The sequence below is a fragment of the Apodemus sylvaticus genome, chromosome 15, assembly GCF_947179515.1.
Source record: "Apodemus sylvaticus chromosome 15, mApoSyl1.1, whole genome shotgun sequence".
Lineage (NCBI taxonomy): Eukaryota > Metazoa > Chordata > Mammalia > Rodentia > Muridae > Apodemus > Apodemus sylvaticus.
The window spans coordinates 10,589,860-10,616,596 of NC_067486.1; the positions used below are offsets into that span (position 1 = coordinate 10,589,860).

Sequence of the window (26,737 nt, forward strand, 5' to 3'; positions counted from 1 at the left end):
CAAGGACAGAAGCCTCAAGTGGCCAGCACTCCTCCTCCCTCTGGGGCATTTAGAGATGACTGCAGTGTCATCGTGCTCATGAATGCCTTAGGACCTGGGAGAACCCATCCGTGGGTTCCCAGTCCCACACTGTTCACAAGACCTGGCTCTGTCCTTGGGACTCCACCTTCCACCTTCAGATGGCTCCTGGGTTTTGTATTCCGAGTCTAAATCAGTAAACAGGTAAAGAGGACTAGCTATTTTGTTAATGCGTTCACAAAAAGGGCCGAGGAACTAGCGGCCTTGCGCTGGGAAGCGATGACCTTTCTATTGCTCTGATAAGAGGAACCCTTAGGGCTGAGAGGAAGGGAGTCAGAGCTCACAGCCGAGCCCGGAGACTGTCAGTCAGAGCTCACAGCCTTGGTCGGTCTTATGCGCTAGGGCTATCCCAGAGGGGACCTCAGCTGAGAAAGCACTTCCTACAGATGGCTTTTAGGCAGGCCTGTGGGCCATTTTCCTGATTAATTATCAATGTGGAAGAAGTCTACCTGTTGCGGGCAGTGCTACCCCTGGGCACTTGGTCCTGGGAAGCTGAGCAAAGCCATGGAGAGCAAGTCAGGATGCAGCACTCCTGTGTGGTCCCCGCTCCTGTGTGGTCCCCGCTCCTGTGTGGTCCCCACTCCTGTGTGGTCCCCGCTCCTGTGTGGTCCCCACTCCTGTGTGGTCCCCACTCCTGTGTAGTCCCCACTCCTGTGTGGTCCCCGTTCCTGTGTGGTCCCCGTTCCTGTGTGGTCCCCACTCCTGTGTGGTCCCCGCTCCTGTGTGGTCCCCGTTCCTGTGTGGTCCCTGTTCCTGTGTGGTCCCTGTTCCTGTGTGGTCCCTGTTCCTGTGTGGTCCCTGCGTCAGTTCCTGCCGTGCGTTCCTGCCCGACTCTGCAGATGACTGGCTGGGGACTTGGGAGAGAGTAAGCCCTCTCTCCCCAGGCCGCTTGTGGGTGTGGTGTTCAGCATAGCAGTGGAAAGTGAACACATCATTAGGAGGAGGCTTCAGGAAGGGAGTCACAGGGCCGGGAGAACTGCCCGTAAGTAAACAGTGATGTGGCCATGAGAAGAAGTCACTGGGACTTACTGGGTGCTAACTCAGGATCATTGGGAGTTCTGACCCAGCAAACCACTGGCTCTTCACTAATGAACATCTTAACTACAAAGTGGTAACATCCCACCCACCCACACTTTAGAGTGTGTCTCCTACCCTCCTGTCACCCTAGACATGAATTCTGTTTTGTTTTGTTTTTTAAAAAAAAGTTGTCCAGCAACCTAGTGTCTGCCTTCAGTCCCCAAATATGGGACATCTGAGCCAGGCAATGGCAAACTGAAAAGATACTCTCAAATACACAGCCCATTCATTCCCTGTGCATAAAATCCTGTGACTCTTCAGCTGACGTATTACTCTTCGGAGTTAGAAGCCTGTAAGTCACGGCCGGCTGAGGAGAGAGGGTAATGCGGGCAGCAGAGGCAGGCAAGCGCTCTTGCTCACTCCTGAGAGTGTGGAAAGCATCCGTCACAGCACCTGACAAGCGAGACTACAAGCTCACCCGTCAGAGGCAGCTGAGTGCTGGGGACAAAGAGAAAGGCAGCAGCGTGTGACGCGTGTGCAGCGTGTGACACCTGTGCAGCGTGTGACGTGTGTGCAAGTCCTGCTGCCTATGCGGCTGCTCGGTGGTCCTAGGAACTCTAGTCAGTCTGAGGCCTCAGCTGAGTTCTCCATTTTCTTACACACCTATACTTGTACCTTTCCCCTAAGTAAGTGTGTGGTATATACATAATAAAAAATTTATGTTTTGACCACTCTTAAAACCAGAAAACCATCTTTTACATCTTACTGTTTGCAGTCTTGCTCATGCTTGAAGTGCTTGAAGACCAACTTCAGTTATAAGCACAACTTTAAACTTCACTCTTGAGTAGCAAAGACACAAAACTGAGTATCTTGAGGGCGCTCTTTCCTGTCTCCTGCAGCTGCTGCCCTGTCACCTGGCCCACAGGTGGCCCTCAGCTGGCCTACACTGTCACTGTCCTCTCCCACAATAAGGCAAATTAATAATCTCGCAATTAGCTTCTGCTTTGACGCTGGAAGAGACAGGTCCAACAGGCAATCACTCTGTGCACCGAGGGTCGGGCTGCAGCTCGGAGCAGAGGTTCTACTCTAACCGTGACATCACGTAAGACCTTTCCCTTGGCAGAGAGAGCCTGGCACATCTGCTTGGTTTTGGTACCAGAACAGGTAATTCAGGTCTGCAGGTCTACTCAACTGGAAAATAGCTTTTATAAGAATCAAACATCATAGATTAAAGGATTATATAATTACTTTAATCTTTATCGTTAAATTGAAAAATATTAAAAAAAAAATACCCAGAAATGCTTCCCCACCTACACATTTGAGTACATGCTAAAAATGTAGAATGCATACAAATCAAAATAATTAATGAAAACCCTATTTTATATCTTCTAATCTTCCTGAACATCTCCTAATTTCTCTTGAATGGTATTTGAACTCTGAATCTTACCTTGGAACTTAAGTAACTCTCTATTCTACAAACAGGAAGCTCTGGGCTTTAGTAACCACGAGACACGCACGCGCTTACCAGCTTCTCGATTTCCGATTCCAGGTTCTGGATACAGTCGAGTTTCCTCTTGCGACAGCGCTGCGCGGCGATCCTGTTCTTACTCCTCCTGCGGATGTCATGGATACAGTCCAGCTGTTCTGGGGTCAGTTTGTGCATTTTCAGCAGGGATTGGAAATCATTCCGTGAAAGCGAAATGATTCGTTGAGCATTGAATGGCAGTTTCACCTACAGTGTAAAATAAGCATGAGCACTATGGCAGTGAAGACACGCACCACACGGTAGCCACCTGGGAAGTCACACGTTACGTTTTTTACGAGACTTTTTTAGCACATTACAAAAGCCACAGATGTTAGGATGGAGGAACGGTTCAGAGGTTTGGGGTGCTACTGCCTCTGCAGAGGATCTGAGTTCTGTGTCCGCCCCATGTTGGGCAGCTCACAACTGACTGTGCACCCAGCTCCAGGGATCCAACACCTCTGGCACACATTTGCACATACCCACACAGGGACACACACGTGCACACATACCCACACAGGGACACACACATGCACACTTACCCACACAGGGACACACACACGCACACATACCCACACAGGGACACACACACGCGCACATACCCACACAGGGACACACACACGCACACATACCCACACAGGGACACACACACACGCACACATACCCACACAGGGACACACACACACACGCACACATACCCACACAGGGACACACACACGCGCACATACCCACACAGGGACACATACATGCACACATACCCACACAGGGACACACACACGCACACATACCCACACAGGGACACATACATGCACACATACCCACACAGGGACACACACACGCACACATACCCACACAGGGACACACACACACGCACACATACCCACACAGGGACACACACATGCACACTTACCCACACAGGGACACACACATGCGCACATACCCACACAGGGACACACACACGCGCACATACCCACACAGGGACACACACACGCGCACATACCCACACAGGGACACACACACGCGCACATACCCACACAGGGACACACACATGCATACATACCCACACAGGGACACACACACGCGCACATACCCACACAGGGACACACACACGCGCACATACCCACACAGGGACACACACACGCGCACATACCCACACAGGGACACACACACGCGCACATACCCACACAGGGACACACACATGCATACATACCCACACAGGGACACATACATGCACACATACCCACACAGGGACACACACGTGCACACATACCCACACAGGAACACACACATGCACACATACCCACACAGGGACACACACATGCACACATACCCACACAGGAACACACACACACACACACACACACACACACACACGCACACATACCCACACAGGGACACACACGTGCACACATACTCACACAGGGACACACACATGTGCACATACCCATACAGGGACACACACACACACACACACGCACACATACCCACACAGGGACACACACACGCACACATACCCACACAGGGACACACACATGCGTACATACCCACACAGGGACAGATACATGCACACATACCCACACAAGGACACACACGTGCACACATACCCACACAAGGACACACATATGCACCTAAGTAAAAGAAATCCTTAAAAGGTAGGTCTCTGTCAGTTTCTACATAATCTACCCCAATAAGAACTAACAGCTCACCTGACACTCCTGGCCTGGAAGAGCGTTCAAAAGTCAAACACTTCAGCAAATAGTAATACATTCAAAATGAATTTACCTTACTACTGTATGATAGCATTTTACTAGTTAGTATTTTACTAGTAACTTTAGTTGTTAATTAGTACCTTCTTTAAGTTACTGAATCATCTTACAGAAAGCAAGCAGTAAGCAATAAGCACAAACTTCTATAGCCTGGATGCACAGATCAAGCCTGATGTGGTTAATGTAAGTCAGTAGCTACATGAACTCATGCTAAATTAAGGTATTCGTTAAACAAATACTTAAAATGGCTAAAGAAAAATAAAAATAGTAAATAAAATCAATAGCTCTGAAAATTAATTCTGAGAAAGCTTTCCCTATGTGTCACAATCCTACAGCCATGCAGAGCCAACCAAGGCTCACATACCACACTGGCCTCAGGTTTGACAACCTGGAGGCTACAGATACTGCAAACTAAATGGAGTTCTCGTTTAAAAGTTCCAGTTAGCAAGATTAGAGACTTGCTGTCCCTTCTCCCTACTGGGGCATGTGATTACAGTTACTCCAGCCTGTGTTGTGGTCTCCTCCATGATAAATACGCACAGCAATGTGGGATGCGTGCACACACCCCTCACTGCTGGAGCTCGTCACGTGGTCCCTCCCTCCCTCTCCCCGCCCTTGCTTCTCAGTGACCGGCTCTGTGAACAGGAAGAGCGCACCGGTCCACTCACCTCACAGTCCTGCTCCCGGGCAGAACAGGACTCGCTGTCGCCTTCCGTGTCGGTCTCAGAGTCATCTCCCAGGCTAATCACACAAGCATAGGGGCAAGGGTCCTGCTGAGGCTCTGGGGTGTAATCGTAGTTTCCGATTTCCAAGTTGCTTGAGCAGCCTTCGGAACTCAGCGTACTGATAAAAGGGCAGTTGACAGAACTGAGTGTTGTGAAAGTCCGCTGGCCCGGCTCCGGGCTCTCGCTGATCCTGATACCCAGCCAGGGACACTCGGACCGCCTTTGCGAGAAGCCCTGCTCTGAGCCGTCTTTGGCCACGGCTGGCGACAACTGCATTTGGCAAGGCGAGTCCGTGCTGCAAATGTCACTCCAGAAGCCTTTGGCCAGGTGCTCGGCTACCTCTCGCTCCACACTACTCCGATCCTCGGATGCAAGGCTGCTGCTGTCTTCTTTGGGGCCCATGTTAGACTTCAGGAATAAATCCTGATTTTCCAGTGGCTTCTCATCCTGGGCATCTGGACCGGATAGAGGCTTTTCTGTTTTCACTGTTTTACTCTGCATCCCAGCAAAGCCCACGTCACCTGACTGCTCGTATGTGTGTAGGACCGACAGGGTGTAGAACCCGTGAGGACCTGCAGAATCCTGAGGCAAAGGCGTCACTTCCGCCTGCTCCGCAGGACACTGAGAGGTGGGGTCTTCACACTTTGTGTCTTCACTCTCCACGGCTGGCTTCATTCCTTCACATTTTAAAATCACATGCACATCTGCACAGCCCTGCGCTCCCCCTACACATTCGAGTTCAGATGTCTCATTTGGTTGGACAGAGGCAGTATGGACATCTCGGATGCCGGATTCTAGAGTTCGGATCTTGTCAGTTCCAAACGCTTTCTGGAACTTTCTGTATTTGGGGCACAAAGATGGCAATGCCAGGACTCCATCCTTGCCCACGCACAGGGACTGGCATGTCTGACTGACACTGTCCTGGAGAGTGGGGGATGCTTTCACACTGCCCTGACACCTCTGGGGGTCACAGTGAAGAGTCTGAACACTTTTCTTTTCCAAGAATTCATCTGCTTCGTTGATTTCTAGATCCTTCTGTTCTGAAAATGAAGATTTAAAGTCTGCTTTCTGACAGTGTGAGAAGCACTTCTGTCTTGCACATTCCTGCCGCTCTGAGGTGGAGTCCAAAAATTTAAACTTGAGAAACTGAAAGCAGGATTCCTCGATGTTGTGCACGCTTAGAAACTCCGCACACTTGCACACTTCGTCAACATTGTCCTTACTCAAAATGAGTTTGGCAGTGTAGGCAAACTGAATTAAAGGTTCAAATCCTTTAACTGTTATCTGTTAATACACAAGATAAAAATAAACGTGGTTCAGCTGCTGTCTGCTCAGGGCAACAGGAGCAGAAGAACAACAAGGAGAGGACAAACTTACCTGGGATCACTGAACAGTGTGGGTACTTAATTCTGTAAGAAGAGATCACCCTCTGGGACACTGAATGACCTTTTCACAGGGGTAACGGATCAGATATCCTGCCTATCAGACACTTATAATTCACAAAAGTAGCGAAATTACAGTTATGAAGTAGCAACAAAAGTAATTTCATGGTTGGGGTCACCACGGCATGAGGAACTATATGAAAGGGTCACAGCATTAGGAAGGTAGAGAGCCACTCGCTGCCTGAAGAAATGCAAAACTAAGGGGCACAGGCTAAGCGGAGTACAACCCCCATTCCACAGGACTAAACCTCCAGTTTTATAATATCACATCAACACGTGTTACTCCTTAAGGCATTGCTGAGATGCCCCCATGTAGAAACAATTCACCTATGGAATAAACAGGACAGATCCACCCACAGCCCTCCTAGAAGAAAAAGACAATGACTTTGCCAGGTGTCTGAGGCTAGCACAGCTCCCAGAGGCCAAAACCATGAACAGCAATAAACTCTAGAGGGGAATTTTTAAGAATTAAAAGTATTGCTGGAGAGACAGCTCAGAGATCACAGGCACTTGTAGCCCACGAGGAAAGGCTCACCACTGCTATAACTACTGCTCTGGGAGATTGGATGCCTGTGCTGGCACCTGCACTCATATCATACAGATACACATAAGCACATAAACATATAACTACAAAAAATAATCTTAAAAACAAAAACAAAACAAAACAACAACAAAGAACAAACCGGAACTACTCTAATAGTTGTGCCAACTATCTCTAATAGTAACATTTTTAATGATCCAGACTGCAAAGGCTCTAAATCTCTGTCTCCAGGCACTGGGCATGGGAACCTCTGAGCAGATCTGTGTGCATTTATACTGAGACTGTATTTGCCAAGCTGGGCAAAAAGAACCTGAAAACATGCAGAGAACATTCAAAATATGTAAATTATTCTACAACTTTTGAGTTACTATCAAATGACCAAAAGTACTAAGACTTGCCTAAGAGATGCTAACCTTACAGCATTTAGCTTAAAACAGCTAATAAATAAATAAATAAATAAATACACACCACCAAATTCTTTAAGAAGAACAAAACTGGATCATTCCCACTGCTAGTGGGAATGTCCAATGGATACCCATTTTAGAAAGACACTTGGTCATTTCTTTTAAATCTAAATGTGCAACCACTTTATGACCAGAAATTCACTTCTGGTTTTTTATCCCTAATAAATGAGACCTTGACAAAAATATCTTATACCAACTTTTACCTGTAGCAGATTAAAAACTGAAACTAATCTCAGTTCCTTCAATGGGTAAAAGGTTCTAAAAAGAAGAATTAAGACATAACTATCATAGTATTCATCAGCAACAAGGAATAAACATGAAATTGAATATCAAAGGGACGCTCCTAAGTGGGAAAAGGGCACCGAGAGCTGCACATAACACTCCATGGTCCTACACACCTGCTTGGAAATGGGCAACCATCACAAGAGGGCAGACAAGAGGGTGCCAGCATCCAGAGCCAGAAGAGGGAAAGGAGTCCAGGGCCGAGTGTGGGAGAATTAGTGTAAGGAGCACACGCACGCTTGGATACTCCACTGCTCTAGATCCTAGCTGGCTGTAAATGTGGGAGCTGTCACAGAACTCTACAGACCCTAGGTAATGCATGTAACAGTACAGCCCTCTGACTACCAGGCATGTGCTGCGTCTACAGCCACATTCCTAGGGGAATATTATTAATTTTCCAAAATGTTAGCCATAGAACACTGAGCAAAGTCTAAGAGGAAACTCTCCATTACTCTTTGCAACTGTACCAGATTTATAATAATCCTTATAAGAATTTTGGTAAGAATTTTCCAAAATATGCTAAAAATATCAAGTAATATATGCAATATTTGCATTCTTGTCACTGTGATGAAACAGTTAAAATATTTGAAAACACGTGACTTACACTTTGTCAGAACGAATGTGAAACATCCAAATACACGCATTATACATACCCATGTGTATAAATATATACACCTCTCAAAAAGCCATTAAACAAACTTTGTTCTACCTGTAGGACCTCCTTAAAGAGCCAGTGATAGGAAGCGTCGAAAGCACTCTCTGCCTGTGACTCGTGTCCCTGTGTGAAGCAGTGCCAAGGTCCCCTCGGCTCACACCTCAGCACAACAGCCACAGCCCCACCGATGCAGCAGCACCAGCACAAGCCCCCTGGGGATCAGTTTGGAGGTCATCCAATTATGCCCAACGGGGCATCTACACGATACGACATATACAATGTGTTCTACACACTTCCTCTCCATCCTCCCCTTACAACTCTGGAGTCCAATGTCAAAATATGCTGATGGCAGTGACTGCCAAAGCACACACTTCAGTAAACAGAGCCAGGAAGAACAGGACAGCCAGCCCTCCCCCACCTCAGACAAGCCCCGTGAAGCTAGGACAATGGCAGAGAGACAATAATATTTATAAGCTTGAGTTATGCAGGCAGGGTGGAAATGTGTATAAGACAGGGCTCCATAGTAAGACAGCAAAGTACGTCTTGTTGTTAACGGTTATGTATTGGGAGGGGGTGTAAAAGAGTGCATATCCGCATATATGTGGAGGGCAGAGGGCAACACGCAGGATTTGCGTCTCTCCTTCCACCATTTGAGTCCAGGAAATTAAACCCAGTTCAACAGCTTGGTAGCAAGTGTCTTTACCTGCTAAGCCAGCTCACTGGCCAAGACAACATATCACTTCTTTCATCCAAAAGCACAGACAATGTTAAGAAAAAGAAGAAAGAAAAAAAACAACACAAGGAGAAATCCGCTTACAGAGTGCCTGTTTGCTGTGGGAGATGTCTCAGGAGAGCGCGCACAGTTCCTGAGATATGAAGCTGACCCTCAATCACCCCGCCAGCCCTCCCTCAGCCCTCCCTAAGCCAGAACCTGTCCAAATCCCTGTATGCTATCAGGTGGGCTAAGATGTAGACACTGTATCAAAATACTCCACTGTTGAACAAGTGTTCATATCCAAAGTGATAATTTTACATGTAACTATTCCTTAATGTGTAACTATTCCTACAACCAATGCAGGAAAAGGGTCGCTACAGCAATGCTTCTGGGATGCCCATCTCCTGGGGAGACTAGGGTTTGTTTCTGCTTATAACCAGAAGGTAGCTAGGTAACAAATGTTACAGTCGCCACCCACCGCTGTGCCCCTCACCTCGTCAGGCAGTGTGATGGTGAGCTCTGCGTCAGTCTGGCCTACGATTCTCGAGTGGAAGTAACCGCTGCACGCAGCCAGCACCGAGCGGTGCGCTCGGAAGCACTGGCCCTCCACCAGGACAGTGACATCACACAGCACATCCTTCTTCCGCTGGTCATTGAGGCTGAGCAGGACGTTGGTGCTGTGCACAGAGGACTCGTAGGCAAACACCGCACTCTCACTCACAGACATCCTGGGTGGCAGACGGGGTCAGGGGGAGCAGTGGAAAGCATGCTTCTCACTGTCACTGACCTGCAAACACACATGGAGAGGTCACGTAACAAAGCCTGTAGGAACTGTGGTTTAAACAACAAACTGTGAGTATAAAGTGTGTACTTGTCTCTGACACAGAAAATGGAAATGGAAGTCCAAAGGAACAATCTAAATCCATTAAACAAACCTCAAGCAAAGCACACTGACAATGATAGCAGTTCTACTAAGGCAAGAATCTGAGAGAGAAAGTGCAAGAACTTCCCGAGGCCAGAACAGCCTGGATGTCTCAAAAGGACAGTCCGCACTGAGAGTAGGTGTGATCCGGGCAAAGGGCTGTCAGAACCTGCAGCTGGAATCCCACCTGCTAGTTCAAGAGTTCACAGATGTGACTAGGGTGGAAGGTCACACATTTGGACAGGGTAGTCCCCTCTTCTCCATGCCCCTTTACCCTCAAGGAGAGATTAGGAAAAGCCCTCCATCAGAGACTCCAAGCAGCACAAGGGACGTTGGTTCACCAGCACAGGGAAGGGGCTCCCATGGGTCAGGACCTTTCTTAGAAGTCAAGTTCTACACACTGCACTCTGGGAGGCCAAAGGCAGACAAAGACAGGATATCACCAACAACATGGTCTATCATGTGCTAAAAGCCTTTGTTTCCTCGAAATGTTACAACGTAAGAGAAAGCCATCACAATCCATTTGAACAAAAAGTGGTTTCCGAACATTTGTGATCATGTGCACAATACTAGCACTCACAGAAATAAGGTGGTAACCCAAGGACACAGGAGCCTGTTTACTATCTCTGACATGACTATTCTGAAACACACAGTCTAAGACTCACGAGAAACTGAAGCAGATCAAGTGCAGAAGCCCCTCTGCATCGCTCATTTCTCCTGACAACTGATTCACCGCCTAGCCCCCAGAGGGTCAGGGAAGGAGACACTCTCACGCGTTCAGGTTTGACACAACAAAGAAAGAAGAAATCAGAACTACTCAAGTTCTCACAGAGCACAGGTGGGTTCCACCCCATGTCCTGGGGTTTTAGCTGCAAACACACAAAAATCAGTCAAAAAATTCCCTTCTGCTTCATGTCTGCTTAGAAGGGTAAGTGAAAGCACGCCTTTCAGTACGTGCCTAAACTCTGCATCAGTGAAGAATGCAGCCTGCCCTTCGCAGACCCAGGAGACCACACACCAGCATGGTTAGCACAACACTGAACATGAGGGTGAATGGAACTTGGGGTTGTACCTCTGCAGAAGGAGAGAACAGATTCTTTAAATGGTTCTTCATGTTTCCATCACCAAAGGGAATAACTAGGACCTGCTAGAACTGGTAGCGATTACCTTTCCGATGTCCTGCTATCCCATGAAGGATGGGCGCTCCTACCGATGCCAGGAGCGTCCTCCTTCGAGGCAGCTGTCCACGCTGACCTGCTAGTCAGCGCAGACTCCACAGCTACCATCCGCCATGATGGCTCTTATACCTTCCTGCCTCACAACTTAGAAACCTTTAAAGGCTCGTTCCTCCTCCATTTATCCCCGCACACCCACGGAAAAGCAGAAAAGCCTAGAGGCTGATGTTGCTTGCCATCAGTGTGTGATGTCAGAAGCTCAGCTCTCTCTACCAACATTCTACCGATGCCCTTGTCTCCCCTCACAATGGCTTTCCAACTTTCCACGTTTCTCTTCTCCTCGGAAACACAAAACTGGGCATGGCACTCCGTAACCTAAAGGCTGTTTAGATCCCAGTGAGTCCAGCAGCCGTGAGTGGCTAGCATCAGGAACTGATAGGAACACCACGAGGACCCTCTGGGAAGGCCAGGCTGTCTCCTGGTGGGCAAATGCTGGCCCATTTGGGATCTCCCATTCACTGCTCCCATGGTCCTCTGCGAGCCACCCCTCACTGAGGCAGATACACATATGCAATTATACAATTCTGTGCTGAGTCCTGGTACCCTGCCTCTTACCTGGTACCCTTATCTCCAGCCTGAACCCAAGCCCTCGTCAAGTCCTGTTTGTACAAATACTTTTTCTCCTGCATGGCTCCCAAGCTTACCCAGGTACCAGTGTAGTTACACAAAATTAAAAAGTGAAGAAAACATCACATATCAGCACTTAATTCTTACCCCATACAAAATACTCTGACATTTTCTACTTTTTAAAAAATAATCCCAGGAACTGGCGATATGGCTCGGGGATTGGGTTTCTTGCTGTTGAGGAGGGTGTGAGTCTGGGTCCCAGCGCCCCCTCTGGGGGGGCTCTCACTTCCTGTAGCTGCCTCGGGTACAGAGGTATCTTCTAGCCTGCCTTCTCCATCAAGGCCCCTTGGATGGCTTCAGCCAGCTGACTCCTCAAGGCCTTTAAGTTCGGCTGAGATGTCACAAGTGTGTCTAGACTGTGTTGTGCCACAACCCAAGGACACAGCACTTACCCAGATAGATACATTTGCTGCTGAGTGAATGACTTGACATTTTAATACAACCCAGACCCTGTAATACAATCCAAATCCAAACATTCCCAGTAGCTCTCGGGGAATGGAAATGCACTAATCAGGGCTCACAGAATGAGGTACTTAGATGGCTTTTCCAGAACCACAAAAAGCCCTCAGGACCCTGGCTCAGACCTCTTGAAGATACAACCTTAGACAAGTGGCTTAGGAGGAAAGGCCACCAACTGTAAACACCAGCACTGCAGTGACTTGCAGCACCAAGGACACCTCAACATCTGTCCTCATTACTGAGGGGCAGAACCCAGGGGTGTTCCGAACTAAGCGTCAGTAATCATTTTCACCTAATACCTTAACTACGTAATGATCACGAACGGTTCCTCTCAACACCACCAAGCACCTCTATCATTACAAGGACCTAAAAGCCAAGGACTGCACTCTGGGCACCCACATCTGTAACTGCTGACTTATTAAAACCAAAAACCTGGACTCAGTACACCGGACCAGTTCTGTGTTCTCGGAAATCCACCCCGCCCCGCTCAAAGCAAGGGTGTGCTGACGGAACTGCTGACTCACTCCCGAAGCTGACAAAGGATGAACATGCACTTCAAAGCTTCCTGAAGCTCGGTTTGGAAATGTCTGTTCTCTGCTCACGGTGTGCAAGTTACATTTTAATACAGCTTTGCTTGGTTGGTGTCTTCACTTTCAAAATGACACCGGAAAATAAGGCACAGGGCTCTGATTCATCACGATGTAATAACACTTTAGATAAGGAAAAAACTCAACGTAAGGTTACCTAAGATGGTGGGGACTGCTGTGTGACAACAAAGCTGTAAGTGTGAGAAGAACGATTAGTCATGCAAATCCCAAGACAATGGTGCGGGTTGTGTCCTTATAAACTAGACCGCTGCCCAAACCTTCTTCTGCCTTCACTGATGCTCAAGATGAGAGAGGGAGGATCTGGGGTAAATAAACAGGGCAGTGGCTGTCAGCGAGTCACACAAGATACCCAACAGGTATGTCAGCAAGTACTAAAGCTGGTCACTGTTCACTTCACCATACTATTTAATTAATGAGAAAAAGTATTGTCAAAAGAGTTCTGTCAATTGTGTGCATGTGTCTGTGCGTGTGTTATGTGTGCGCACAAATACGCATGTTTCTAGAAAAACACTGACCGATGGACGTCAGAGTTGATACACAGGGCATTCATCATGGCTTCTCTGTGTAAGCAGTGCCTGCATCTGCAGCTGATCCAGCCTTCTGAACCTGACTTCCTCTCCTTTCTAGAAGGTTCTTTTCATGCTTCTGCGCCTGCTGTCCCCATCAGCTGCTGTGATTCATGGCCACCTTAACATCAAACTTCGTGGAAATTTAAACCAATGACATCTTCCCAAAACTGTAAGACTTGGCTCACCAGCCAGAAAAAGTCCAGAAGGAAGAATTAGAGCTGCTACTTCCATTAACATCTTGGAGACGTAAGTACCACAGGCGCTCAGCCGTCCACCCTGACACCACATCTCTCGGGTCAGTTCTCTGAGCCTTACAGAGCCGAAAGCCGGACAAGACAAGAAATGCATCTGAAAATGTTTTTAAAGCCCAAATGGACAACAGCAGCAAAGTGGAGGTGCCAAGCACACCATCCAAAGGGGCGCGGTTGAAAGGTAGTGGATCAGGAAGACCCTGGAGAGCTGGGCTAAAACGGTCTACAGCTAAAGAGGAGTAACTTTCTAAAATGACATTTTAAAGTCAGCATACAAAGCAATGGGCTTCACCCAGCATTTTCAGTGTTCTAACTGGTCCTGCCCCACCGCACTCCCCATCTGTCAGCCCTCTTCTCCCTGGTTTCGGCCCCTCCCCTCTGTAGCATTCCCCTCCTGCCACATCTCTTTGTGCTTTAGTGGTACAGGGACATTCTAACAGCAAAGAAAGACCCAGAGCCTGGCAACTAGAGAGCAGCCTGAGTCGGCCTGGCTCCTCCCTCTTCCCGGCTCCTCCCTCTTCCCCGGCTCCTCCCTCTTCCCCCGACCAGAGCAAGTATATAGGGAAGGGATGCCTTGTTTGTTCAGTTTGTTTTCCAGTTTTCGTTTTGACTTGGTTTTTGGGTTTCTGAGACAAGGTTATATATAGCTCTGGCTATCCTAGAACTCACTCTGTAGACCAGGTTGGCCTTGAACAGCCTGCCTCTGCCTCCCAGTAGCTGGAATCCAACATGAACGCCACCATTCTTGGACTGTCTTATATATTTTCAGGACTAAATGTCATATTTGAAATTTTAAAACAAAGTTAGGCTTAAAAGCAAGGAGTTAGAAGTGCTAGTGAAGGCTGGAAAAAGTTAGTCTATACACATGAAACCAGCGTCAAGGTTTGTGGGTTTTAACTCTGCCTATTACCATCACTGTACATTAACATGAGCCTTCCTTTTGATTTGCAAATGGCTTGTGTCCTGAACTGTTTCCAGTTTTTGCACTCATCTGAATGAATTTAATACACACCGACACTAAGAACATCTGATGTTTCTTTTTTTGTTGTTGTTGGCAAATATTTCATTAACAATTTATTCATCCACTTAATTGGTGATAGAGATAGATAAGAGACCTGGCCTCTCTTGGGATGCTAATAAAGCTTTATTAGGCACCGCCTAGACACACACAAGGGCTGAGTGATATGGGAGGTGTTTGCTCTTTAGCACTCATGCAGAGGCTTTGGAGACGCCTAAATCCTTTCACTTTGCTATCAGGATGGCTGTAGGATGGCCCTACAGCACTGACCCTTGACGTGCTGTCCTCTAGGCTTGGCTTGGTGTGCGCAGTAGTTCCCTGGGGATTTATGTGCCTTCCTCATGGCTAATAATTCTGACTGTCCGAGCATGTGCCTGTTAGCCAATTCCTTATCTCCTTGTGTGAAATACATTTAATTCTTCCTAGACTATTATTATTATTATTATCATCATCAGCATCAGCATCATCATCCTTGACTTGGAAGAGCTAGTAGAACTGTGATTATAGTTGCAATAAAATGTCCATTAATTTGGAGAAAATAGCTAACAAATCGAGTTCTCTGGCTCGAGAACATGTCTTGCCTCTCCATGTTTAAGGACTTCTTTAATATCTCTTAATGTTACGATGATGTCTAGAGAAGAGGAGGTTTGTGCATCTTCTATTGGATTTATTCCTATACGTTTTGTGGTTTCTGTAGCACTGTTAATATATTTGAGTTCTTGAGCTTAATTGTCTATGTTTACTATATAATTGCAACATATTTTTGAGACATGAGCCAGAACCCTACAACCTTAACTAACTCATTGATTGTGGCAGCTTCCTTGTAAATTCTTGTTTTCCATGCACTGTCACACCTTCTAAGATCAGAAGGTTTTACTTCCTTCCTTCCTTCCTTCCCCTCCATTCCTTCCCCCAGTGCAGTGACTGGTTATGTGACAGTAGGGGTCCTGCCTAGCTCACCTCCAATGTGGCATGGCTTTAGGTTATAATGCAGGGCTCAACCAATCCTGTCCTATCTCACTGAGACCAAGCAAACAATAAAAACTATTTAGAACTGAGTGAGGCAGGCTCTTCACAGCAGAAACAAAATCAACACAAGTATAAGGGGAGGCAAGAGAGAGACAGAAGTCAACCAGTCTCGGACTGATACACAAACATCCTACAGACACAGAGGTGGTCACCAAAAAGTTCAACACCAGATCTCAGTAAATACCACATCTCCGCAGGATGCAGTGAACCAGGCTGCTTCCTCTTTAAACTCCACACAACATATTGATTTCACTAAAAGCAAACCTGAAAGGCATTCACAGAAATAGGAATGAAACCCAGTCAGATTCAGTTAAATATAAGTTGCTGGCAAACTGGCGGTGAGTAAAACCTTTAAAATTTTTTCAAATAGGAAACGCATCCAAAGGAGAAAAATCAATTTTAATAAGATCTTGGATTTTGACTGGATACGGAGTTAAGAGAAGGTGGGAGAATACAGTGTGTGGGGATAGGTGTGACTATGCAGGATTCCCACCACCAAACCATAATACCAAGGTCCCTCTAAATTCTTGACCCTGCCTTCCCCCTTGAGATGGTTAACATGGCCGACCTGGCAAGCGCACTGGGGCAGGCCTCGGGCACACAGGTGAGGGCCCATCCTATACGTGGGCAGCACCGCCTGCCGCACTGCAATACCTCACCTTCCTGATGCTGAGAACCTTACATACTGCCCCTCATGTTGTGGTGACACCAGACCATAAAACTGTTCTGTAACTACTTCATAACTAATTTTGCCGATATGAATCGCAATGGAAACATCTGATATGTGACCCTGTGGAGGGCGGGACCCACAGCATGAGAACTCCTGGGCTACAGCTGCAGCCTCAACTGAGGACGCCTAGCAAGACCAGCTCTCCATCTCTGCCTGCCTGTTTCTGAGTCCTGCTGGAGAGTTCATTTCCCAGCTGCTCCAACCATTATCACTATCTACACTGTAGACATCCCAGAAAGATATCAAAACCCAGTCTTCAGCCTTCCGGCATGGAATGAAACCAGGTGGCTCCTGAGGAATAACCCCACCCCACCCCCACCCCCATCCTCTGGTACCAAGTTAGGGCTGCCGAGACGTCCAGCCCATGGACTGAGCGGCTCCCCCATTTAGAGTGCAGACAGTCATCGCTGGACTGCACAGCAATATCGTGTAAGCCAATCTAATCAACTCTCTTTTAATATACAGTTGTTCTCGTGGTGTTCCACGAGTAACCTGGCTAATTTAATACTTAGAATTAGAATTCTTTACTTTTCTTTCCTGGGAAGGGCAATTCCATGTGAGTCCACCAAAGCCAAATTGTCAGTTTCCTAACAGTTTCCTCGCCAACATCCAACACCCTTTCATCTCCTCCCTGCAATCACTGCCCCTCCAGGATCCCAACCCTTCACAGGCTTCCAACCCACCTCTCTGGCAGGCTGTTGTCTGTTAATTATCAACCTGACAGAATCTAGCATCATCTGGTGGGGTGTCAGCCTCCGGACACACCTGTGAGAGAAGGGTCTGGACCCGTGTGGAAGATCCTTCATTACTGAGAGCAGAGGCAGAGGAGCCAGGCGGAGCTGACTTCTCCCTTTCCTAACTGTGGAAGTGATGTGACCAGTGGCCATCTCCTTCCTCCTCCATGACCCAGCCAGGAAGGACCTACACTTGACCTGTGGTCCAGGCTAAACTGCTTCTCCCCTAAGGTGCCTATCACAGCAACAGAAAAAGAAAGGAAGATAACCTCCTCTGCCTGGAGCCTCTAGATTTCAGAGAATGAGGCTGTCCTCGCATCTCACCTCATCTGGGCCTCCCACAAACCACCTTCACGGGCTTATCTAAAGCCACAGAAAGAACAAAAACTCAAGGTCACTAGATACTCCTGTTTGTGATCTAATCTTGACTTCAGTCTTAATCTTCAGACTCGCATACCCAGATATACACTCAAACTATTATATGTATGCCAGACAGGCATCTCAAATTAACACGTGCAGTAATATCCCTAGGATATTCATCAAAATATCAAGGTAATTTTTTCTTGGTTCTTCCTTCCGTTTCGGTATTCAAATTATCCACATAAACACACTACCTTATAAATAAAAAAAAAATAACTATAAGCATGAAAAGCATGCCTTAGCTGAAATGCAACTCATGTTTATTTTAAATGTCAATTAAAGTCAGGGACAGGTGACACGTCCATCTTCACAATGGGTGTTCCTGCTCACTACAAAGGATTAGCTCAACACTGGAGATCCTACCAGTAACTTTAAAACACAGGCCTCACAATGACTATCAAATACACATTAAGTTTTATTTTAAAAAGCGGCTTGGCACTAGAAAGGTGACCCAGGGTAAAGTCTTGCTCTGCAAGCATGAGAATCAGAGTTTGGGTCCCCAGCACCCACGGTGGCAGTTCACACTTGTGAGCCTGGCACTAAGAATGCGGAAAACTCAGGGAGGTATAGGCAAACACATCTCTGGGTTGTACTGACCAGCCAGCCAAGCCAATGAATGTGCTCCAGATTCACTGAGAGATATGCTATCAGAAAAGAAACAAAATAAAAAATGCCCTGGTGTGAGAGTGAGGGAGGAAGACCTAGCCTCCACACACAGAGACATGAGCCATCAAAGCCAATCAGGTTCCACTCATTTCCCTCGACACTGACACACGTGGAGCCAGGCTTGGGGGGATCCTGACACCAGCAAGTGACAGGAGGAACCCTATCAGAACTCTAAGCAAAGTTTTACACAGTGATAAAGAGGCATCCCATAGTGGGACGTGTGTGTGTGTGTGTGTGTGTGTGTGTGTGTGTGTGTGTGTTTGTGTGTGTATCTCTCCTTCCAGAAAACTTAGTCTTTGAGATAAATGAGCTAGAGCCTCTATCTGACAGCCCTGGGAGGGCAGATGCTAGTGCTATCTCCAGCTTTTATCCACAGCTAAGCTTCTGGAGAATGTCTCGGACTTGCCGACGCAAGCAGTATCCTCCACCTAGCCATGTAGTCATGTTACTAGTGCTCCTCTGACTTGCCCACACGTCGGCTTCTCGCAGTCTGACTCCCTAGTATGTTTTACTACAGCTGGCCATGCTGTAACAGAAGTCTGCTAGCCTGTTAAGCTGTAATTTCTGTAAAGTTCTGCCAATATCTAGAGACATTCCTGGCACATGAAGCCGTAAGTATTTGTTTCCTACATTGCACGTGTAAACCAAGCATCTAACAAGCTTCCATGTTACACACGGTCAGATAAATGTAGCAGCCCACCCTGCTACCTACACACATTCATGTGCATCTGTGTATGAGTTTGGAAGCACAGCAGCATACAATGGAAGGCAAGACCAAAGCAGCATCAAACCCAAACACACCTTACCCCGCCCTGAAGCCCGGGGATAGCTGCTGCAGTTAGTGGGGACCATGGAGGGACAGACAGCTCCTCATGTCAGCTGACTCCAGTGACTACTCCAAGGTGCCCCAGACTCTGGAGATCTAAGGAGACGAGGGAGGAAGCCAAGCCCTCAAAACAAAACGCCTCACAGAGACTCTGAAAGAACTAGAGCTTGATCCGTCCGCAAGGAGTCTTTTACTACACAGAGATAATCAAGAGTATGAAAAGTTGACAGTGGTCACAGACTCGGCATCGGCTGCAGCCCTCGTGGCAGCCACGACTGAAGGCATGTCAGCAGAAGAGGCCCACCACACAGGGCACCATGCGGCTCACCTGCTAAACCAGGCATCCCTATGACTCTAACATTCCAGAGGTGGAGGCAGTTCAAGACCAGCAAAACGCTGCCCAATAACAAAGTCTTTTACTAAAATGAAATGTATAAAGAGGTGTAAATGTGTTTGCTGATTCTTCCCACTGAAAAGACCGTTCCTACACAGGAGAAAGCTGTGTGCTGTGCCCAGAAGACACGTCAGGGAAGTACAGTAAACAAACATCAGTTCCTTGGAAATGACACCTGAGCCAATGCAGTCATCAGTTTTCACTTCAAAATTGGTGGTTAAATATAAAATACACACATAAAATTACTGTTCTGGCCAGAAACCACTTACTCTGGAATTACAGCCTAATAAATGTATTAAAACATTAAAAAATGTTTATAGCTTTATATTTTGTAATCAACTCTCTGAACTGATTGAGCCAACAGCTAAAGGATGGACACTAGCATCCTCAGGGGAGAGAGAGACCATTCAGCCTAGGAAAACACCAGTAAGCAGGGCATGCAGGGGTGGTGGGGTGGGGGAGTGTCTCCCTACTGCTCTACTTCTTCCAGTAGATGCTTTAGACTCACCTCTTCAGGCAAAGCACCTTCCTTCAATAAAACAGACGGGTGGGAAAGAGGGAAAAGGGCGGAAACCTCACTCTACCGTTTATTCTACAGCTTAAAGCCTGGGCCCATTGCTAACATCCAAGCTACAAAGGAACAAGATTGGAAAAAGGCTCTGCCCTGAGGAACCTCTGCATGGAATCCAGGCTTGTGGGGTAATGAGAGGGCAACTGTCCAGTGCTTTCTAACCCTAACACTAACCCCTAACCCTAACCCCCTAACCCTAACCCCCTAATCCCCTAACCCTAACCCTTTAACCCCTAACCCCTAACCCCTAACCCTAACCCCTTAACCCTAACCCCTTAACCCCCTAACCCTAACCCTAACCCCCTAATCCCCTAACCCTAACCCTTTAACCCCTAACCCTAACCCCTAACCCTAACCCTTTAACCCCCTAACCCTAACCCCTAACCCTAAGCCCCTAACCCTAACCCCCTAACCTTAACACTAACCCTAACCCCTTAACCCCCTAACCCTAACCCCCAACCCTAACCCCCAACCCTAACCCCCTAACCCTAACACTAACCCTAAACCATCTAAAAATTGCCAAAGACTTTTAGAACTTTATCAGATAATATGGTAGGTGGAATACGAGTGGCTCCCATGGGCGCATAGATTTGAATGTTTGGTCATAAGGAATGGCACTGCTTGGCAGGCATTAGGAGGTATCCTTGTTGGAGGAAGTGTGTCATGGAGGTGGGCTTTGGAGTTTCAAAAGCCAAAGCCAGTCCCAGCATCTCCCTCCTCCTGTGGATACAAATGAAGAACTCTCAACCACTTCTCCAGCACCGCCTGTGCCCCCATGTTCCCTGCGTGATGAAAACGGAATAAACCTATGAAACCACTATAAGCAAGCCTCAGAAAACGCTTTCCTTTATGACAGAGTTGCTGTGGCCATGGGGTCTCTCCACAGCGACAGAACACTGACAAAGACAGACAGAAACCAGTAGTGATTATTTTATTACAAAACCATTCTTTTGAACGAAGAATAACCTAGGGCTTTGGGAAAATGCATTTAAACTTCCTTTCAACAGAATATAATTTGCATACAACATTCAGTGCACCGTGAGCATTTCCAAACTCTCCCAGTGCTGAGAAGGCAGCTTGCAGCTGGCCAGCCTCAGGGCAGCCCAGGCCCCCTCACTGCAGTTAGTTACACACCCAGCAAGGACTCCGGCAGTCCCAGTTCCTGTGTTCTCCAGGTTTGCCTTGGGGCAGTTTTTAATGAACTCTGAGGTCCTCAGTGGAAGTAAGAAAGGTCCGCTGTGAGCGTGATGGTAAGAAAGAAAATGTTAGGTGTACAAGATGGGGAACAGCTCCACAGCCCAAGTTATATTTGCTCAATCCACTCTACATCCATTACAGGTAAAAAGTAAACCTTGAGATCAGTTTCTTCTTCTCTATCTCAAGAAAAGATTTAGAAGGAGTTAATTCCAGGCACTTCCTCAATAATCATGGAGTATAGAAACAGAAACTCAAAACCTCTAAGTGTGTCAACTCAGTATACAGTCAAGGACACACAACACCGTCTCCACGAAACTGCTAAAAACGGCCAAATTTCAAAGCCCACACTGATCGCTGTGCACAGTAGACAGGTTAGTAAGCAAACACAGCCAGGGCACACTGAGTGTGTCAGGGTGGGGGGAGGGGCAGACAAATCTCCACCAGCAGGAACTCACTCCAGCAGGCTTGAACAAAGTGTTTGGTGTGCATTAGGAACCACCACAGGTACAAATGCAGCTCAATACACCCCTGTCTCTGGGTCCCGTCACAGGTAGCCTCTCTACAGGCTTGTCATCTAAAGGAAACACAGGGCGTGCGGACTGCGGCTGGAGGGTAAATGTATACTTACTATACATGCTCCCCATAAACTGGACGTGGTCCAGGAAGTAGAACTGGGAGGCCAGTTCCAGTCTAGCACTACTAAGCAAGGAGGGTGTGGCCAGATTTAGCGGCTGCTAGGATGCTAAGTCTAACAGGGAGAGCATCATGGACTTGTCTGGATTCAAGCAGGATCCAGACAGAAAATTCCAAGTACTTTTTACTTCTTCAAAAACCAATTACATTGAACTAGCCTGGGGGAAAGGGGACTCCTCAGCTCAGCCAAGGCTGAGGACCCAAAAATGCCAACCTGAAACCCTGCTACCAACTTAGCGCCACTTGAGTTGTATTTCTAGCAGCAACCCCTGCCCCGTGGCAAGCCTCCGGCTCGCCTGTGATGATGGCCGCCAGCTCGGCTCCCAGAAGGACCTAAAGCAAGTCATATAAGAAAGTATCCAACCTGCCTCTCTCCAGACACCAGAAAACAGCACCTAACAACTTACGTCCTGACCACTTGATTCACAGTTACACGCTTTATTGTCACAGCAATCTATGATAGAGACCATCATCACCATCATCACCACCATCACCACCATCACCATCATCACCCCCGTTTTTCAGAAACTGCAAGACACAAGTTAGGAGCTGACCCCAAGGCCTAAAGATGATAACTCTGCCCTGCCGGAACATGATCTTTAGCAATTCAGTTCTGCATCTCCCACCCAAAGCATATGGCTCCCCAGGGACTTTAGATGTCAATGCCATGTAGCACTAAGCCGGCAGCCAGGAGTGGGCAGTGATGTACACAGGTATTTTACCTGCAGTTTTGAAATGTTTCTCTCCGCAAAGTGTCTGGCATTAGAGAACAGTATTTAAATTCCCCATGCGTCAAACATCACTTGAGGCTTTTTTTTTTAATCCATCCCACCACCCAAAATAATCCCTTCAGGGTTCAAACAACTATCTCATGAATAGAAATTTAGAAAATTGAAGGGAGGGGGGACTCTTAAAACCCTCAGCCAGGGACAGCAAGCTGCGCTGTGGAGAGTCTTCTGACACTTGGTCATCTCAGCAAGTTTTGCAGCTGTCCTTGTGAGAGTCACCACCCCGGTACAGAGGTACAAAGGCACGGGCCCTGAGGTGGAACCGAACGGTAAACAGTAGCCTGCCTTCTGGGCCAGTGAGACGGTTCAGTGGGTAAGGGTGCCTGCTGCCAGGACTGAAGCCGCAGACTAGTACCCATACCCACTCGTGGTCCAGGGAGAGAATCTATTCCCACAGGTTGTCCTCAAACCTACACACACACACACACACACACAGAGAGAGAGAGAGAGAGAGAGAGAGAGAGAACAAAGATGTAAAAAAAAAAAAAAAAAAAATTAGTAACTACTCCTAAGAGGCTGATAGCCCAAGGAATTCCACTTCCCAAAGATTATCTAATAATAATCACAAGGATACAAAAAAGGGAAAAATCATAGGCATCCAAAAGGTAAGAGAATTGTTAAAGATTTTGTTATAAATATTAAATCTCAAATGTGTAAATTATCAAACCGAATCACTACACACATTCAACCAACCGCCCTTGAGGGTTGCCTACAAATCCAATAAAATGTTATCAAAATGTAACTATGTATTATTTTTATTTCTATCACTAACTTTAAGAATGTAGTAAAAAATTTACATCTTCTAGTCTCTACAATAAAAACCATATATGAAGTGAAAATTAAATACTGAGAATATTTTGAAATAACTACATCTCTCAGGAAGAGATCAGAAATTAAACACACATACACACACATACAGAGAGAGAGAGAGAAAGAGAGAGAGAGAAAAAAAGAGAGAGAGAGAGAGAGAGAGAGAGAGAGAGAAATCTGCTGCAGACTTGGAATAACAGTAACAGCAGTGGAAAGTAAATTTTACATTCCTCAACAGCAAAAAAGGATTAAGTGACCTTAACCACATTATCTGATATGCAAATGTTGTCACTCTGCTTCTTCAACTTCTTGCTGTGGGGATTTTCATGTTAGATCAATCATCCTGCACACTACCTGAAATCTCCTAACATCTGAAAGAGACATGATTGACAGCCTCTAAATCTTAATCAGCACACCAACCACTTCCCTGCTACAGAGGTTTTAAAGGAAAGACCATCAATAATAAAAAATTCAGCATCATTCTTGGGGCCTATGCAACAATTGATCTGACCGCTGCACAAATACATGTACAAAACAATAAATAAGTAAGTAAGTAAATAAATAAATAAATAAAATGTTAAAAAAAAATCATTCTTTTGGTCAAAGGGAAGAAGCCAGCTCTCCTCCCCCTTCACACTTGGTTCATTTTCCAAACTTTACACGGAGTCCTGGTGTGTGTGTATGTTCTTTTTTTTTCCCCAAGCAAAAGGAAAACACACAAGAACCATAAAATCAAGAGAGTGAAACAGACATCTACATAGACCCCCTCTTCTTGGGCTTGACCCAAGAAGACCTGCTGACTCTTAGCTATCCTTTACCACCTCTCTGACCCCAGAAACTAGTTATGCCGGAAAACCTAAAAAAAGGAAATCCCCCTTGTGGCCTCATTAAAAAATAAATAAACTTTTATAAAGAATAACTTAAGAATGTACCCGCCACTCTGCATCAATACTAAAGGCAAAGCAAGGACAGCAAGGGAAGGAAATGTTACAACACTGTTTGATTACAATACTGCTAAATGCCTTACTTCTATCTGAAATCTCAAAGAGACAGCTTCCTCCAGCACAAACTGATTCTCCCGCAGTAGGCCACCAGGCTGCTGTTTAAACACCACCTCCGTGCTACTTGGCCACGTCCTAAGCCTGCTCTCCTACGTCATCCACTGACTACCTGTCTCAAAACACACAGCCCGCAGCTGGAGCCCCTCCGGCCTCCTGAAGCAACCCCTCCTGTGCGCAGCTCAGCCTTTTATAGTGGAGGCATGTGATGCGTGTATCTGCACCAGCTGTTCCTAATTACCTCTCAGACTGGGGTGAATGACTCAGCAACACAAACTCTTTTAAAGAGTCACCCTACCTTGTTATCCAACCAACGTAGCGAACAAAGGGAAGCCACTTGACAGATCCGACGGCAAAACAACAAGAGGCGATCACTCCTCCAAAGCTACCCAACTCCAAGATGACTCACCAGGAGCTTTTTTCCCCCTAGACTCCCTCACGATGTCCAAAGCCAGAAGTGGCAAGCGCCTTCAAGCCCAGCCCAGAGCTTGCACCACTACCACAAGAGCGGGAAGAATAGGCCAACCCATACCTCTTCCCATTTCTCTGAATGTTTGTAGGGCTCAAAGGCTCGGCCACTAACAAAATCTACGGTGGCCATCCTTTAATCTTTCCGAACTGCCTTCCCTGCGAACCCAGTGGGATGAAAGGAGTGCTCGAATACCTAAACAAAGACCCAGCAGGGACATCCTCCAAGGCGAGCAGTCACAACATTACAATTCTCCAAAAAAGAACAGCATCCTGCAAAAACAGTCTTTGTTCTTCCAAGCCTGTCGCAGGAGCTGGATTTTTCCCACACACGTTCTTTCAGAATTACTACTACGTCTGCCTTGACTCAGCGCACGCTGAACGTAGAGAGCCCACTACATAAAAACCCATCGGTGCAATTCCACTAAATGACACCAAAGTACCGGAGAAGATCGAGAACACGTTGGCCCTGGCTCTCCCGGACAGAACACAAAAGCTGGTGTCGTTAGCATCGAGACCCATTCTCCCTATGCTGTCTGTGCGAGTCTAAATTACAAGCGTGCGCCAAGCTGCAACAAAGGAAAGCGCGGATCGCCGAGTTGTCCCAGAACCCCGGCCGGCTCGGCCTTGCCCCCCGCAGCAGGCGGAGCGGGACGCGGCCCGCGGAGCGCGGTGCAGGGCGGCGCCGGCACGGCCGGCCCGGGGAGTCCTCGCAGCGCGTAAACAGCGCTCAGCCCGCCGCCCCTTCTAGGCCCGCGCGACCGCCCGCCACCAGCCCCGGTGACCCCCGGGAAGGACGGAAGGACGACGGCCCGCACCGCCCGAGCCACTCACCGGAGCCGAGGCGCGGCGCGGCCCGACTGCAGGCGGCAAGCGGCGGTCAGGTGACTCACTCCCTCCGTGCGGACAGCCGCCCGTCTCCTCCCCTGCGCTGCGCTCCGCTCCGCTCCACTCCGCCACCGCTGCCAGCGCCTCCCGGAGCTAGAGCCCTGCCCCGCTCCAGGCCCCGCCCCAGGTCCCGCCCCGTGGCTGAAGCCCCGCCGACCTCTAGGCCACGCCCTGCCTGGAGCCACGCCCCATCCCCATCACAGGCCACGCCCTCCGCTGGTGAGCTCCTCTCAGTTTCACCCCGGACGAGATCGGTGTAACGTGGCGGAGCGCATTGTTGAGCTCCGGGCCTCCAACCGCGTCGCCCTATCTCTGCCTTTGGTGGCAAGGTTACACGTCACGGGAGACCACCTCCTCCTCACCTGCTGAAAGCAGAAAAAAAAAAAAAGACTGACGCCTCCGCGCCCCCAGGATTGTTGTTTCCACCCCACACATCAGGCAACAGTTTAGATAAGGTTTTCTGCCCCACGCCCCCAGAAACCCTGGAAGCTCCATTCGGCCAAACTCCTGGGCTGCTTCCCTGTAGGTGCGCAAGAACCAGGTGTTTGAACTTTCTGAAAAGGGTCTGT

At 47.6% G+C, this 26,737-nt stretch overlaps 1 protein-coding gene across 3 annotated transcripts in view; it reads right to left on the reverse strand.

Moving 5' to 3' along the window:
- The window catches only part of Bach1 (BTB domain and CNC homolog 1), a 36,949-nt gene extending 10,688 nt beyond the window's left edge, over positions 1–26,261 (reverse strand). For 2 of the 3 annotated variants that reach the window (XM_052159068.1, XM_052159066.1), the window contains exons 1-4: positions 26,115–26,260; positions 9,701–9,994; positions 5,052–6,392; positions 2,621–2,827 (exon numbers count right to left, since the gene is read on the reverse strand). In XM_052159068.1, the coding sequence (XP_052015028.1) occupies positions 2,621–2,827; positions 5,052–6,392; positions 9,701–9,934 (1,782 nt within the window). In that variant the 5' untranslated portion in view covers positions 9,935–9,994; positions 26,115–26,260. Of the gene's footprint in view, positions 1–2,620; positions 2,828–5,051; positions 6,393–9,700; positions 9,995–26,114 lie in introns of all 3 variants that reach the window. The other variant, XM_052159067.1, reaches the window with a different exon arrangement.
- Between the last annotated feature and the right edge of the window lie 476 nt (positions 26,262–26,737).